The sequence below is a fragment of the Muntiacus reevesi genome, chromosome 3 (genome assembly GCF_963930625.1).
Source record: "Muntiacus reevesi chromosome 3, mMunRee1.1, whole genome shotgun sequence".
Lineage (NCBI taxonomy): Eukaryota > Metazoa > Chordata > Mammalia > Artiodactyla > Cervidae > Muntiacus > Muntiacus reevesi.
Window position 1 is genome coordinate 197,714,360 of NC_089251.1, and position 16,608 is coordinate 197,730,967.

Sequence of the window (16,608 nt, forward strand, 5' to 3'; positions counted from 1 at the left end):
CTCAGCACCATGCCTAACTTCCTCTTACTGAACCACTTAGATGTTTTCTACAGTACCATGGGAACAATTTTACTTACAAAAGAAAAAAAGGGGGTGGGGGGAGGAGCAGGAGGATGTGGGGAGAGGAGGAGGAGAAAGAGGAGAGAAATGTTAGATTCCATCCTGGCCTTAGCTACTCTCTGGAATAATTTCTGAACTAAAGCCTTTTGGTTCCTCCCCTTTAAAGAGGCTGACCTCTTCAGTGTACCTTTAAAATACAGACTTTAACAAAAATCTTTATAATCCATTTCCACTAACGATCAATTTCAGATCCCCCAAACTTCCAATCCCAGATAGGAGCACTGGGTCAGCTTTGGGTCATTATCAGTAAACGTTTCCCAATTGTTTTCCCTTGAGGTACTGAGTATCTCTTTCGTAAGGACCTTTTGGATCTTAATCCAAAAGGGTGGAGAGTGAGGTAGAGAAACTTGTAAGTAGTAAGTGGCCTTCCTACTCTTCTCCAACAGTGACGGTTCACACCACAAAAATAAGAAAAAAGTATCAGAACAGTTTGAATTTGGTTAGATATTACTGAGGTTCATGATGAAGTTGGTAGATAAGGCAGGAAACCCAGAACCTTGAGGAAACTTGATAAACCATCTTTGGAAACAACGCAGATGGCTTAATTGCATTCTTTCTTCATTTAGGAGTTTCCAGAGCTGGAGAAACTTCCCTTTCTCTGCAGCTGAGCAATTGAGCTTGCACCTCTGATGGCTCCAGCAATTTATTCAAGTTTGACTAACTGGGTTCTTTAAATACACGGTGCAGGTGGCGGATCCCCAGGTGTCCAGTTTTCCTGCCTATTAAATTAAATGCCCTGCACTTACCGAGGTTAGAGCTTGGAAGGCAGAGTGTACACTTAATGCATACTCATTATGTGTTCTTTGGCACAAAGATTTTGGGGGTGGAGTGTGCATCAAAGCTCTTCCTCCTATAACAGGGGCAGCCATTGATCTTGTGGTTTGACTACATCGGCCCATGACTTTTAGGCCCAAACTCCCAACCCTATTAAACGGATGACCATTGGTTTCAAGGTATCCCAACTGGAACCTTCTGCCTAGGGAGAGCTGAAAGCCATGGATCGGAGGCACAGGGCATACTGCAAACCAGAGCGAGGCAGCCGCATTCAGAAAGGAGCCGCTGTCACCGAGTGTGGTGGCTGGGAGCATCGCTGTGTCTGGAAAATCAGCCCCTATTGCCTACAGCCCGAATCGGGGACCCTTCCCGGGAGAAGCTCTGGCTGAGACCAGGCAGGCAGAGAACGCGGAGCTGGCGGGAGGCTGAGGGAAGAAAATCTTCCCTTCTCCTCCGAACTTTCCGATTCGGGAAGAAGGGCAGAAAATCCAGAGGGGCTGGCTCCTTCGAGCTCTGCTAACTTTTGGGATGGTTGGAGCAATAGAAACACACCAGTCAGCATTTCCCCCCCTCCTCTGCTCAGAGCAGACACAATTGAACACGCTTGGACAGTTGAGTGTCTTTCCAAACGCCAGGGTCTCCCACCTCACCTACCCGCCCCAAGCTCCTGGTACTCACAATTTGCCGCTGCTAATCCTAAATGCCACAAGCCGGAGAAGAACAAAGTGAAAACGCTGGTCAGCCGTGGTCCAGAATCCATTTCCCCCGAGTAAGAGGTCCCTCCCAATCGAATTCCAAATTCGCAGGCGCCAGCCGCGGCTGCTTCTCTCTCTCTCTCTCTCTTCTCCGCGCAGTCTGACCCCCACCCACCCCCCCGTGGAGAGGCACTCGCGGCTTCACTCCATCCCTTGTGCAAACGCTCTGCTGAAACCGTGGCGGGGGCTTCTCCGGAGGTGCCGAGGGAGGTGCGGTCCCCGCAACTGCCGCTGGCTTGCACTTTCCTTCCTCGCTCGCCTCTTCCTCCTCGTCCCCCGCCTTAAAGGCGCAAACCCGACCCCAAGCCACAGCAGGCGCCGAGCTCCCTGGACAGCCGAACGCACCTCGCTAGCCGCTAGAGCCGGATTCAGCACCCGGGCGGCGGACAGCTCCTTATAGGCGAGTGGGGCGCGCGGCGCCGCCCCCGGCCAGGCCCGCCCGGCGCTCTCCTATAAGAGCGGCCTGGGCGGGTCTTCGCCCCACTCAGGCGCGATCCACCCCGACCGCCCGCCGCCTCGGTGCGCGCAGGCTACCTGGAGGGGCCCGGGGAGGGACCGCGCATCTCCACCTCCGCCTCGGTCTCTCTGGCTCCCCTCCTTCCCTGCCCCCCAGTGTGGGGGATGCTTGAAAGCATTGATATTTAAACCAGGTTTTCGAAGAACGATGCTAAAGGGATACTAACAGGAGTTGGAAGACAGAACGCATTAGCAAGAGGGAATTTCCTTTGGAAAGCTTGACAACGAGATGCTTTATTTTTCCTAAGAGGCGAGGGAAGACTTGAATTATTGAATTACGCGATTGAATTTGCCCCGGGTGTGTTCTCTAGAATGGAAGGCTGCCTGGCTTTGGTAATACTGGGATTTCTGACCTAGCGGTTTAACGTGGTCCCAACCCCGCACCCAGCTCCCATCTCCCGTGGCTCATCCTTTCACGGCGGACCAGGTCTGCGTCGCCCTCCTCGCTGTTGGCACGTAGCTTTGGGCAAGTACCGCAAGGTGTTTGGTGATTTGGGTTCTGGAGCCCAGGATGCTCCTGGCATCTGAGAGAGAGGGGAAGACAGATCGGGCGTGGTAGATGAGAGTCAGGGTGGGGGTCCTGGTTGGCTCATAGGATTCTAGATCTGAAAGCTTCTCTGGATGCATTTAAATTTTAAAAGATGGGGAAATAGTAGTTTTGGTTTCTTCCTAAAGGCCCCCTATTAGAAACCCTGGTTTTATCTGTGACTTCTAGTCTACAACTGGGGTTTCTCGTGCTGCTGCTGCCAAGTCGCGTCAGTCGAGTCCGACTCTCTGCGACCCCTGCTTGACCATAAACCAGCTTGTTTTGTTTTTATTGAAAGCTGTCAGAAAACTGTCAAACCTTAACAAAATGAGGAGCCAGAATGATTTCTACTTGAGCTTATTAGGGATGGAGTCACTTCAGAGGAAGTTGATGTCTCCCTTTTCCTCCCCCTCCCCCACCATTTCCCTCAGCAGTAACAGATACGCAGACTTATTTTACTGTTGATTCCTGACAAACCTTGGTCCTCAGCTTCCATCTGCACAGCTACCGCAGGTTGAGCTAGGACTCAAGCAGCTTCTGCATGAATCCTGAAGTTAGCCTTGTGCTTTTGGTTAGAGCTGGACTCACATCATTGGATTATTAATATATAGTTGAATGAGAATTGGGTTAGCGACACCCTTATTTTAATAGAGCGAGAAGAATTCCGAGGTCCTCTCACTTGTAAGTAAATGATCCTCTTGTCTCTAAGCTTCTACCTGAAAATAATTGTGCTAGTTTCTAGATTCTTGGACAACCAGAATGCTTCCCCAGGACAGGCTACAGTTGTGGGAGAAAGGCCATGACCAGGAGATCACAAAATAACAAAGTGGAAGAGATCCAAGAGGCTGCTCAATTGGCAGGAGTCTGAGTGAGGAGGGGGCTCGGTTTCCAAGTCTAGAAGCATGGACTTGCCTTCTCCTACTGAAATCCAGGATTTCACGTTTAAAAACATCTATGTGCCTAGCTTAAGCATACTATAGTCTAGGAACTATTGTCCAGATTTGCATGTTCTTTAATATTTATATGACCTTAAAATAAATAAAATAGTAAAAATATATTTTAAGTCCCTTTTGTATCCTTGCCTGATCCCATATTTAGAAGTAAATACTTCCCTTCCTGTTCATTGTTTTTATATCTTAAAAAACATATTTACATTGCTGAACAATATATAGTATTGCTTACATTGTCTTTAGCCAATACATAAATGGTATCATACTTTTCTATTTTGTACCTTGCGATTTACTCAACAACTCAACATTTAATATATGTGTATATATATATATGCACATATATATTTAATTTACACATTTCAATACAAATAGTTATAATTATTTCATTTTAACTGCTATATTATGTTTCATTTTATGAATATGCCACAATTTATTCCTTAACTCATCTGTTTATGAATCTATAGATTATTTTCAGATTTTTCTCAATATAAACTATACAGTCTTGTACTGGTCTCTTAGTATTTCTCAATTATGTGCTTAAGAGTAGGGTTTCTGGATTGTAGGAAATGCTTATCTTCAACTGTAATAGGTATTGTTAATTGTTTTATAAAATGTTCACAATTCTTATGCCCCTCCCCACTAGCAATGAGTGAGATTTACCCAACTTCACATCTTTACCAACATTTCAAGACCTCTCTTTCTATAAATGAGAAAATACTACCAGAGGACACAAGTCTTTGCTCACAAGTTGAACGCTCCACTACACCTCTCCCCCTCTCCTACCTCCTGCACCTACCTCCTATTCCTCTCCAAAAATAGTTAAGTATTTCAAAAGTTATGGAAGATGTTGCTCCATTTTCTGACAGCATGACCAAAATCTATCTGTGTCAGTAAAATGTGCCTGGAATATACATTGAAAGGCAATCATGGAAAATTTTTACATGAAGCTCTGAAACTGTGAATGATCTTCAAGTTATTAGTAAATATTGGAACTCCTCATCTAATTGTCCATATGCAGACTTAGTGTATAGTATATAAATTGCACCTCATTTAAAATCCTAGTTACAGTTGTAGCTTTTTTTCTCTCTCTCAAACACACCTGTTCTCAGAGCAAATTTGAGCCTTAAACAGCAGACGTTTGTCTAAGATTTGTTAACATTTCAGTAAGAATACGGCAGCTCTGGATGTAGCAGGGATAAACAGCTGTTCTTCTCTGACAATAGTGTAAACAATGCCATCTTCTGGGGGCATTTTGCCAACAAGTTTTTATTAGCCCTAGAATATTAATCACTATCAAAAGTGCAGCCAGATTGACATTTACCTACTGAAATTCTTTTGTAAACCTTTTAGTCTGATAAACCCACCTTTTGAGTGGTGGAATAGAAGCTAAATAATCTCCCTTTCCCCCCTGTAGCTTTATAAAGAAGAATAAGTCATACTTGCAGAGCACTTTGTTTAGAGGAGGGTTAAAAATTCTGCAGAGGTAGAGCAGATTGATTGCTAATGGGGAAAAACAAATAATTGAAATCCTCAAATGTCTGCATTTTAAAATGATAAATCTGAACATCTCAAGACAAACATACCTGAGATCTTTAAAAAGGAATAAAGTGGTTGGGACTGGGTTTTCCTGTCCTTTTAATTTTCCCTTTGAGTGTTCCTACTTTTCCCTTAAAAGAGTAGAAGGGAAATAGTCATTTGTCAACTGGAATCTTAGCTTCTGAATATTCAGCAAGTTATGTAAATCACTGATTTTGTAATCCTTCTGTGAGACATATGGAAGGTATGTTTTGTCATCTCCATTTCATAGATGTGATCCTAGGAGGAGATAGATACTGACATGTTAAATATCATACAGGCTTAATGGTCTCAGACCATATAACACTTGAAAATTTAAACCTCCCCTCATATTTCCTTTATCTTTACAAATACAAAGTGAATGCTTTAGTTGCTCAGTCATGTCAGACTCTGCTACCGCATAGACTCTAGCCCGCCAGACTTCTGTCCATGGAACTCTTCAGGCAAGAATGCTGGAGCGAGCTGCCTTTCCCTTCTCCAGGGGAATCTTCCCAACCTAGGGATCGAACCCATGTCTCCTGCATTGCAGGCAGATTCTTTACCGGCTGAGCTACCAGAGGAAAATATCATATGACATATGGGTACCTGATATGGATGGGAGAGGAGTCTGCATCAGTCATTGTACGCTATCCCATTTTGAATATCAGTACTTTGGGATTATTTCAACTTCATGTTTTACAGTTTGTTGCAACTTCTGTTGCCACCCACATACTCAAAATAGGTGTTTAAAAAATATTGATGAAACAGAAAGTTAAAGTACTTTTCCTTTAATGCTTTCTTCTCCTTTTAAATGTTTCAATTTTCCTCTTTTTTCCCCCATTTTATAGTTTGTATCCAATATTACATATGCTATATTTATGTAATGTAGAAAATGAGGGGAAAAAAAACCCAAACTTGTTCTCATAGAGCTAAAAATGATTGGGGAAAATATGGTGTCAACACATTAAAAATTGAGATAACAATACAAATTAGCATGTGATTAAGTGTCAGATAATAAGTACTGTAGAAGTTCCTAAATTCACAAAGATTGCTTCCTTTGGGAATGAAAACTTATAGTTGGCATCGTGAAGTGATTCCTTGTCTCTTTGTGGGTAAATGGATTTGAGTCACCCTGGGCCATGCAGATTGTTATTCAAGCCAGAATAAGTCAGGTATATTTGCCTTAACAAGAAAGTCAAATCTTAGGGTAATGAATGCAGAATTCCACTTTCGCAGAAGAGTGAACTATTCTATTAAAGCAAATGGACTTTAGTCAAATGTTGAGAAGAATTCACTTGAGCCTCTCCCCCACTATTTCTGTCTTCTAATTCTACCCCAAACTCAATCTTATCACTGCAAGCTCATCCTTTATATCAAAATGAGCCACCTACAGTGTATCTCCTGCAAATAGAGCAACACTGTAAATATCTTTACCTGAGGTGCAAGTTTATCAGCTGGTAGCATGCCATGCTGTTTTCACACACTCCTCTTTCTTCCTTTTCTGAAGTAAAGTAAAGTGAAGTCTCTCAGTCGTGTCCGACTCCTTGCCACCCCACCGACTGTAGCTTACCGAGCCACTCCATCCGTGGGATTTTCCACGCAAGAGTACTGGAGTGGGTTGCCATTTCCTCCTCCAGAGGATCTTCCTGATCCAGGAATCGAACCCAGGTCTCCCACTTTGTAGGCAGACGCTTTACCGTCTGAGCCACTAGGCAAGTCCTTTTCTGAACTTCTTCCCAATTGGCAAATTTTTACTTGTCATTCAATCCAAATTCAGTTAATACTCTATCAAACTCTTTATCAATTTCTATGAAATATTTTTGTTCACATATTTTCCTAACTCTGAGTAGTTTCTCAAGAACAGTAATTTATCAATTAGTATTCAACTTTGAGTCTTCAATATACATGAAAAATTTCAAGAAATGTTTGATGAATGGATAATGTTAGATATGAAAAGGTTTGTCTACTTTTTTAATGCTACCCACCCCCTCACTTTAACCTCCATTGCATCAGAATTCAAAGCCTCTTTTGAGGGCATTTATCCTTGGAAATCAATATGTAAATTATATGTAAAATCATTGGGGATACAGTTTAGAATAGTATTTTGATAGTTCATTCTCCTAAGCCATATATTTCTCAGATGTTCAGATTTTTCTAGGGGAGAAATTCACTCTCTCAAGTTTCTATATAATTATATTTGATTTGCACAAATCCAGTCATAACACATCCAGAAACATATGTGAAAAAATGATCTCCTCCACTTATCTCTAAATCTTTCTAAAGGACATGCTGCCTACAATTACTTAGGAATCATTGTTTAATATATATCATGTTTCAGAAGAAACCTGTTTGAGGCAGTTTAATGAAGAGTTTGGGGCTTAGAATCAGAAACTCTGAGTATTAGCCTTGACTTTACAGTTTAGGTATCAGAACTTGAGTATATAATTTGGTATCTTTGAAATTCAACTTCCACACCTGTAAATTGTGAATTTGGTAGTTCCTAGTTTAGGCAGTTTTGCATAGTGCATATAACAATACATGTGAAAATATTTCTGTTATACGGCACAAGTTATAATGTGTGTTAATATTGTAGCCCAAAGGAAACAACTTATCAAGCCCTTATCCACTATATCTGTCATATATTCATCTGGCATTACCTAAAAATGTTACCCATTCTATGGGAAATATGCTTAATCATTATCCAGAGACATCACAATAATCCAATCAAATAATTTATTGAGCAACAATAATATGCCTAGATTTGTATCATTTACTTTTGGTTAAATATATGAGATTTATTTATATATGTTGCTGTATTCTAGGTTCTTAAACTCCCCAGAATTTCTTTGTGGTGGTAAAATAACATATAGAAGCATAAATAATGAATACTTATGGGAGAGAAAATAATCTGTTTTTTTTCCCAAATCCATCAAAATGGCAGACATTATGGGGTTGTTTTCTTTTTTTTGGATCATCAGCCATTTAGACTTCTTCTTTGTTTGCAAAACAAGCTATTGAAGGAATCATTTCATTAAGCCTACCTTAGCAATTATAATGCATTTCCCTTTTAGAATGATTATCTGGATATTGCCTGTGGCCCATTTCTGACCAATAAGACTGAACAGGGAAGAAATATTTTCTTCTCTGGGAAAAGAGAGAGTTGTATGAATAAAAATCTTATTTTCCAGCAGTTTTCTGCATAGCATGGCCAATATACCTGAAGGCATGAGCTTTGTACGTACAGTAAGCAACCTGGAAATCTGAGGAGATGGCCAAGACTTAGGCTAGCAAAAAGCAGAGAAACAGTTCCTGGGTTTTCAGTACAATATCGAGTTACTTCCACTCTAGAATAATAAACATCTGTATTGCTTAAGCCTCTGCTAGTTAATTTCTTTAGAAGAAAATAGAACATTTATTAAATATCAACAGACAGCAGACATCTTGAATTTGTTTTCAGTTTTAGAATTCCCAAAAAATTTCTCAGAGAGGAATTACATTTGGCAGATAAGGATACTGAGACTCATGAAATTTAAGTAACATTGCCCCAAGCACAAAGCTATTTAATAGAAGCCCAGAGGTTCTGATTCCAGAATCTCGGCTTATCATGCTCTTGCTCAGTGCCACAAATGCTCAGAAATGAAATAAAGCTACTAAACTTCGTGAATCTGTGTGTATGAGTGTGTGTCTGTTTAATCTGCTCATTTGAGCTCCAGTATGATTAACAATTTTATTTCTACTCTAAACAGTTATCCTTAGGGCTACTGTTATCCTACGTCTCTCTGTCTCTCAGGGAATAGCTGTCTCAAAAGCCAACCTGCTATCACCGTTTGTTAAAATTTATGACGAGGCGCTGACATCTGCTCAGTTCTAGGAGCACACCCTTTAAGTAAGTCAGGTTGGCATGTTGAGAGTTTGGAGCTGGCGATGAACTAAGAGTGTGAACATAATACCCTGCCTTATAAGACGGTGGGATTGGCAGTAGCTCTCTCAGTGTCCAGGCATCCACTTTGGGGAAGCAAAATCATAGGACTGCTTTAATTGAAGGGGCAATGCCAGTACACCCTCACAAAGGAGACAGAGTCACAGAATTTAATACACATGGTTCTCCCTCCTATCAGCCTGGGGAAGGGCAGTCTTCAGTCTCAGGTCAGGAGTGAGCAGAAGATAGAGTAAAGGGTCATCATACGCCTACTGCACAGTATTTATACGGTGGTCAGGGACAGGCGTCATTACCTTTTCCAAGGCTTCGCTATAAGTAGTTATTTTAAAAGTGTCTCAGGAAAAGCAAAGTGGGAATTTAAAATCAAGTCTTCATTTAAATGTCTAGACTCTGGGTGTGAGCAGAGTTGACATATTGTGAAATACCTCAGCAGCAACTCATAAAAGCGAAGTGTTTCCTCTCATCATACATCTGGACGTAAAATCTGTGATAACCACTACTGGGGAAACTCTTCTACAAAACTTTAACTTTACCAGAGGTGTCTTTTTAAGGAAATAAATTATTTGCAAGGAGAAAGAGCTAATTTCAAAGGATTATTTCATTACGTAACCTAATCCATAGCACTTATGTCCTTTTATCATTTTTGCATTTAAATCAGCATAAAAAACACAAGTGAAAAACATCTATGATTTGCATTTTATTGGCATTTTTAATAAGGTGGAATGAATGTTAGACTAGAACCAGCAGGGGGTGTGTTGACTAGTAGGAACTAGTAGGAAAAAAAAACACCATATTTGAAGCAGCGGTGTGAGAAAGTCTGTAGGTTGTTTAATAATTATTCCTTTGGAAGAAGGTGAAGAGCAAATGCAAGAGGAGGCAACAAAATAGAAACTTATTTAAAATAAGTATGAGACTTATTTAAAATGTTTCCTTATAACTCTAGTATTATCTATTAAGACATCAAGCATGACCAAAAATAATAAACTTTATAATCCTACATATTGAATAAATTATTTTATCAAAAATAAATATACCACTAGAGCTTCCAAAGGAAAAATTAGAGTTTTTTAAAAAATTTTTTGAAGTTTTTTTGAAGCTAATTAAAGCTAATTTGAAGTTAATTAAAGTTTTTTTGAAGCTGTAAAATTTAGAAAAATAAATAAGGGTAGATAAATACACATACTGTATCATGATTCCACTGACATGTGGAATCTAAAAAAAGAATGCAGATGAATGTATATGCAAAATGAAACAGAATCACAGATATAAAAAAATAATCTACTGATTGGAGAAGAAAGGGAGGAGTTGTAAATTAGGGCTATAAGGGATGCAAATACTGCTACATATAAAACAGATAAGTGACAAGAATGCACATATAACACTTATAGTCATTATCTTGTAATAACTTTTAATGGAGTATGATCTGAAAAACTTCTGAACTACAGTGCCGTACACCTGAAACTAGTAACCAGATATAATATTGTTGGTTTATAATTCAGACTTAAAAAGAAGAAATAAATACATAAATATATAAATGCAGCCATGCTAATTTGTTTACGTATTATCCATGGCTGCCTTTGCATTAGAATTGCAGCGTTGAGAAGTTTCCATGTAAATATAGGATCTGCAAAGCCTAAATTATTTGCTAAATGACTCTTGACTCACCCCTGTCTGCTAAGTGCAACCCTAGGACACAGTACAATGTACAGAAGTACTATACCATAGATGATACAATGTGATTCACCCATCACTTCAGAACACTTTTTATCAAGATATTCTGCCATACAAGATGCCATGGGATAAGTCAATTAGCAAAACATAAGTCAATTAACAAAACGATCTCGCTCGCATGAGACAAGTGCTCAGGGCTGCTGCACTGGGAAGACCCAGAGGGATGGGGTGGGGAGGGAGGCGGGAGGGGGGATTGGGATGGGGAACACATGTAAATCCATGGCTGATTCATGTCAATGTATGGCAAAAACCACTACAATATTGTTAAGTAATTAACCTCTAACTAATAAAAATTAAAAAAAAAAATCTTGCAAGTTTTAGAAAATATCAACTGGATATGTAGATTTATTGGTTCTTATTAGAGTTGTTTAATGCTAACTCAACTTTGTTCAATGAGTTGGGTTCAGAACTTCACATTATTATCTTTTTCACTGACCTTAAAATTTTAAAGTGTCATTTTATGGTTCCCATTCTTCCAGTCTTTGAAGATTCTGACTACCTTTTCATAAACTCCTGTTTCTCAGTATTGACTGCAGATTTTCATGCATATTTGCATTTAGTATTTATTGTGGCATATTTCCAAAGTTAATGAAAACTTCAAAGAAGTGTAAAGAACTGTATGCATTTTTTTGATGTGGAACATTTTTTAAATACTTTATTGAACTTGTTGCAATATTGCTTCTGTTTTGTGTTTTGTTTTATTTTGCCAGGAGACATATGGAATCTGAGGGCCCTGACCTGGGATTGAACCTGCATTCCCTGCATTGGAAGGTGAAGTCTTAGCCCTGGATCACCTGGGAAGTCCCAAACTATATACATTTTATTTTAGGATAAAAAATATATTTTTTCCCATTGACTTACTTTTCTATTATTCTCTTTTTTTCTCCCTTTCTAAGGTCTTAGCCCCAAAGCTATCTGACTCACCAACACCTGGATCAACATGAGAATACGTCCAGGTCCAGAAAGCGAACAGACAGTGGAGACTCATGAATACTCAAGATTTAAAATTTTTGCCCCTTTATTCATTTTTCTTTTTTCTGACAACTGCCTACCGTTGCATCAGATACTAGGAAGAACAAATCCGAGATGATGGGAAATCACACCTGGAAAACGACTTTGCTTTGTCTTGAGGCCTGAAAATCACACCTAGGTAAAGTAGCATGTGGTGGGCTGAGAGTGATGGAAGACTGGCAGGAAGTAGACGGGAGAGTCACTAGTGGCCTCCAAAAGGAAAGGGGGTTTGCTGAGAGTCAAAAACGTAGAAAAAGCGTCAAGGGTTTCTTATTTATTGTAGAAGAAAAATTTATTATAGGGATTTTAAATTATTTTTAAGGAAGGGAGTGGCTCCTGGATTCCTATTTCATAGTTCTTTGGCCCCAAATACCATTCAGATAATTTCTCATAGATGCATTAGTAGTTGCAGAGATAATATGTTACTCCTTTATTTAACATAAGTTTTCACTTTAGAAATTGCTCTAGGGAATAACAGCTTATGGATCTGAGATCTGATGTTCAGAGTATTGGGTAGATACTAATTTTTAATCTTATGTTAGGCATATAACACGGAGATTCCCTGGAGTTCAGCTGATAAAGAAACTGCCTGCAATGCAGGAGACTCCAGTTTAATACCTTTGATAGGAAGGTTAGCAGGAAAAGGGAGAGTTGACCCACTCCAGTATTCTTGGGCCTCTCTGATGTCTCAGCTGGTAAAGAATCTACCTGCAGTGGAGGAGACCTGGTCTTGATCCCGGGATTGGGAAGATCTGCTGGAGAAGAGGATGGTTACCCACTCCAGTATTCTGGCCTGGAGAATTCCATGCACTGTATAGCCCATGGTGTTGCAAAGAGTCAGAAACGACTGAGCAACTTTCACTTTCCTTTCATGACATGGAGAGCAACTCATTTAAATTCCTTTTATCTGTAAAATGATACGGCACCATGTGGTTGTGAAAATCAGAGGTGAGGTAAATGAAATGCAATACTTAGTGCCTGAAACACTCATTGAATGTTATTGCCATTGATAATTTGGTGTCATGAGATGTGACACTTTAACTTCCAACAAGGCCTGTTTGGGACTGTGTAATGTCTCTTCCTCTATGAGCACAACTTCACAGTTATGGCAAGTTTAAAGTTATTGTCTTTATCAACGACATCTGTACTAACTTGGGGATGCAAGGCTTTGGAGAGTGACCAATGGAAATTTTCTAAATCTTGACCTTTGTATGGCAATTTGTTTCTGTTGGTTAACGACTTTAATAGCAGATTTCAGAATCTAAATGACCTCACTCTCCAAGAGGATTTGTTTTCAACATGGGCCAAAGAAATGGGCATGATAAGACCTGCCTTAAAAATATGTCATGGGAAAAACAAAGTGGGAAGCAATTTATCTAAGGAAGATCTTAGAGTAAAAGCAAAAAGTTGTAGGTCAGTGGTTTTTTTTTTTTCCTTTCTTTCTGTGCAGCTTGCTGGAGTCTTCATTCCCCAAGTGAAGTCGCTCAGTCGTGTCCAACTCTTTGCGACCGCATGGACTATAGCCTACCAGGCTCCTCCATCTGTGGGATTTTCCAGGCAAGAATACTGGAGTGGGTTGCCATTTCCTTCTCCAGGAATTCCCCAACCAGGAGTCAAACCCAGGCCAGGCACTGAAAGCACAGCCTTCTAACCACTGGGCCACAAGAGAATCCCCAGGTCAGTGATTTTTGTCAAAATGAGATTGGTGAAGATCAGATTTTTAGAGGTTGAAATTTGCAAGTTTGGAGCTACATTTACTAGAAAAATGCATCTTTGAAAAATTGCATCACTGAAATTACAGACTGGATCCTGCCTCCCAACACACAATCTTCTTTCTGTTGTGTGATGTTATTTCCTGGTTTAGGAAATAATCATCCCACCTCTATAACTCCAGGAAGCGTCACTTATATCAGTACTGAGAAACTTCAGTTGGTTCCTTAGGCATGTCCTTGCTGTGTTCTTGGAATTCTATGGTAAAATAGTATTTCCAATTTTTCATCAGAAAACCTGGTTAGTGGATTTCAAAATCCATTTCTTGACTCTCAAACAATTTTTCATTGGATTAAAGTAAGAGCTAGATCTGACATGAGTTTATGAATCATCAGTGTGGAATTGTAGATTTATAGAACTGAATGAGATTCAATTAAATTCAGGAGAGAGTGTGTGTATGAATAAAGTATGTATACATTCTTATCTTGCTCAAACCTTTCATATGGGGGATTTTAATTAGTTCAGCTCAGCATCACTGAAGCATTTGAATACCCACATAACAATATTTGTCTGCTAATAAACAGAATAAAGAAAGCCCAGAGCAAATGTGCTCAAGGGAAACCAGAAAGATGACAGCATCACTTAATAACGTACTGTAACTGAGAAGAAAATTAAACACTTTGGTAACTTTGGTGAAATTCACAAAATATCTCATTTCCCTCAGTTCAGTTCAGTTCGGTTGCTCAGTTGTGTCCATCTCTCTGCTACCCCATGGACTGCAGCACACCAGGCCTCCCTGTCCATCACCAACTCCCAGAGTTTACTCAAACTCAGGTCCATTGAGTTGGTGATGCCATCCAGGCATCTCATTCTCTGTCGTCCCCTTCTCCTCTCACCTTCAATCTTTCCCAGCATCAGGGTCTTTTCCAATAAGCCAGTTCTCCACATCAGGTGGCCAAAGTATTGGATCTTCAGCATCAATCCTTCCAATGAACATTCAGGACTGATTTCCTTTAGGATGGACTGGTTGGATCTCCTTACAGTCCAAGGGACTCTCAGGACTCTCCCACACTACAGTTCAAAAGCATCAATTCCTTGGCACTCAGCTTTCTTTATAGTCCAACTCTCACATCCATACATGACTACTGGAAAAACAATAGCTTTGACTATATGGACCTTTGTTGGAAAAGTAATGTCTCAGCTGTCTAGGTTGGTCATAACTTTTCTTCCAAGTAGTAAGCGTCTTTTAATTTCATGGTTACAGTCACCATCTCCAGTGATTTTGACACCCCCCCAAATAAAATCTATTACTGTTTCCACTGTTTCCCCACCTATTTGTCATGAAGTGATGGAACCAGATACCATGATCTTCATTTTCTGAATGTTGAGTTTTAAGCCAACTTTTTCACTCTCCTCTTTCACTTTCATCAAGAGGCTCTTTAGTTCTTCACTTTCTGCCATAAGGGTGGTATCATCTGCATATCTGAGGTTATTGATATTTCTTCTGGCAATCTTGATTCCAGCTTGTGCTTTATTCAGCCCAGCATGTTTCATGATGGACTCTGTGTATAAGTTAAATAAGCAGGGTGACAATATACAACCTTGATGTACTCCTTTCCTGATTTGGAAACAGTCTGTTTTTTCATGTTCAGTTCTAACTGTTGCTTCCTGACCTGCATACAGATTTCTCAAGCGGCAGGTCAAGTGGTCTGGTATTCCCATCCCTTTAAGAATTTTCCACAGTTTGTTGTGATCCACACAGTCAAAGGTTTTGGCATAGTCAATAAAGCAGAAATAGATGTTTTCATGGAACATGCTTGCTTTTCTGATGATCCAACAAATGTTGGAATTTTGATCTCTGTTTCCTCTGCCTTTTGTAAAACCAACTTGAACATCTGGAAGATCACGGTTCACATACTGTTGAAGCCTGACTTGGAGAGTTTTCTGCTAGCATGTGAGATGAGTGCAATTGTGTGGTAGTTTGAGCATTCTTTGGCACTGCCTTTCTTTGAGATTGGAATGCAAACTGACATTTTCTTGTCCGGTGAACACTGCTGAGTTTTCCAAATTTGCTGGCATATTGAGTGCAGCACTTTCACAGCATCATCTTTTAGGGTAAGAAGTAGCTCAACTGGAATTCCATCACCTCCACTAGCTTTGTTCATACTGACGCTTCCTAAGGTCCACCTGACTTCACATTTCAGGATGTCTGGCTCTAGGTGAGTGATCATACCATTATGATTATCTGGGTCATGATCTTTTTTGTAGAGTTTTTCTGTGTATTCTTGCCACCTCTTCTTAATGTCTTTTCCTTCTGTTAGGTCCATAAGATTTCTGATCTTTATTATGGCCATCTTTGCAAGAAATGTTCCCTTGGCATCTCTAATTTTTTTGAAGAGATCTCTAGTCTTTCCCATTCTATTGTTTTCCTCTAGTTTTTTGCATTAATCACTGGGGGAGGCTTTCTTATCTCTCCTGTTATTCTTTGCAACTCTGCATTCAAATATGTATATCCTCCTTTTCTCCTTTGCCTTTCACTTCTCTTCTTTTCACAGCTGTTTGTAAGGCCTCCTCAGACAGCCATTTTGCCTTTTTTGCATTTCTTTTTCTTTGTGATAGTCTTGATCCCTGCCTCCTGCACAATATCATGAACCTCCATCCATAGTTCTTCAGGCACTCTGTCTCAGATCTAACCATTTCCCTATTTGGACTAATTTAGTAATGCAGGTTTTTCAGCTACTATCATACCGTCTTGCAATGGCTTGCTATTATACCCTTTTCTACCCACATGGGTTAATTCTGCATAGTAGTAGATCATAGGGACAGTGATAAAAGGATTACATATATTTTCTTTTGGGGGAGATTTCATAGATGTGTCTGATGCTCTTCTATCTTTAGAGCCCCAGTTACTGATTCAGTGTTAAACATTTTGCTGAGAGATAGAGTCTGGAGGAGTAAAAAAATTTGGACTTATTACATTCAATAAACGCTTTGAACACCTCCCAGTTGCTGTAATGATGT

At 40.0% G+C, this 16,608-nt stretch overlaps 1 protein-coding gene across 2 annotated transcripts in view; it reads right to left on the bottom strand.

Moving 5' to 3' along the window:
* CNTNAP5 (contactin associated protein family member 5) overlaps positions 1-1,654 on the bottom strand; it is a 970,694-nt gene extending 969,040 nt beyond the window's left edge. For both annotated transcript variants that reach the window (XM_065927810.1, XM_065927809.1), the window contains exon 1: positions 1,573-1,654. In XM_065927810.1, coding sequence (XP_065783882.1) covers positions 1,573-1,654 — 82 coding nt within the window. The remainder of the gene's footprint in view (positions 1-1,572) is intronic.
* Positions 1,655-16,608: the final 14,954 nt, after the last annotated feature.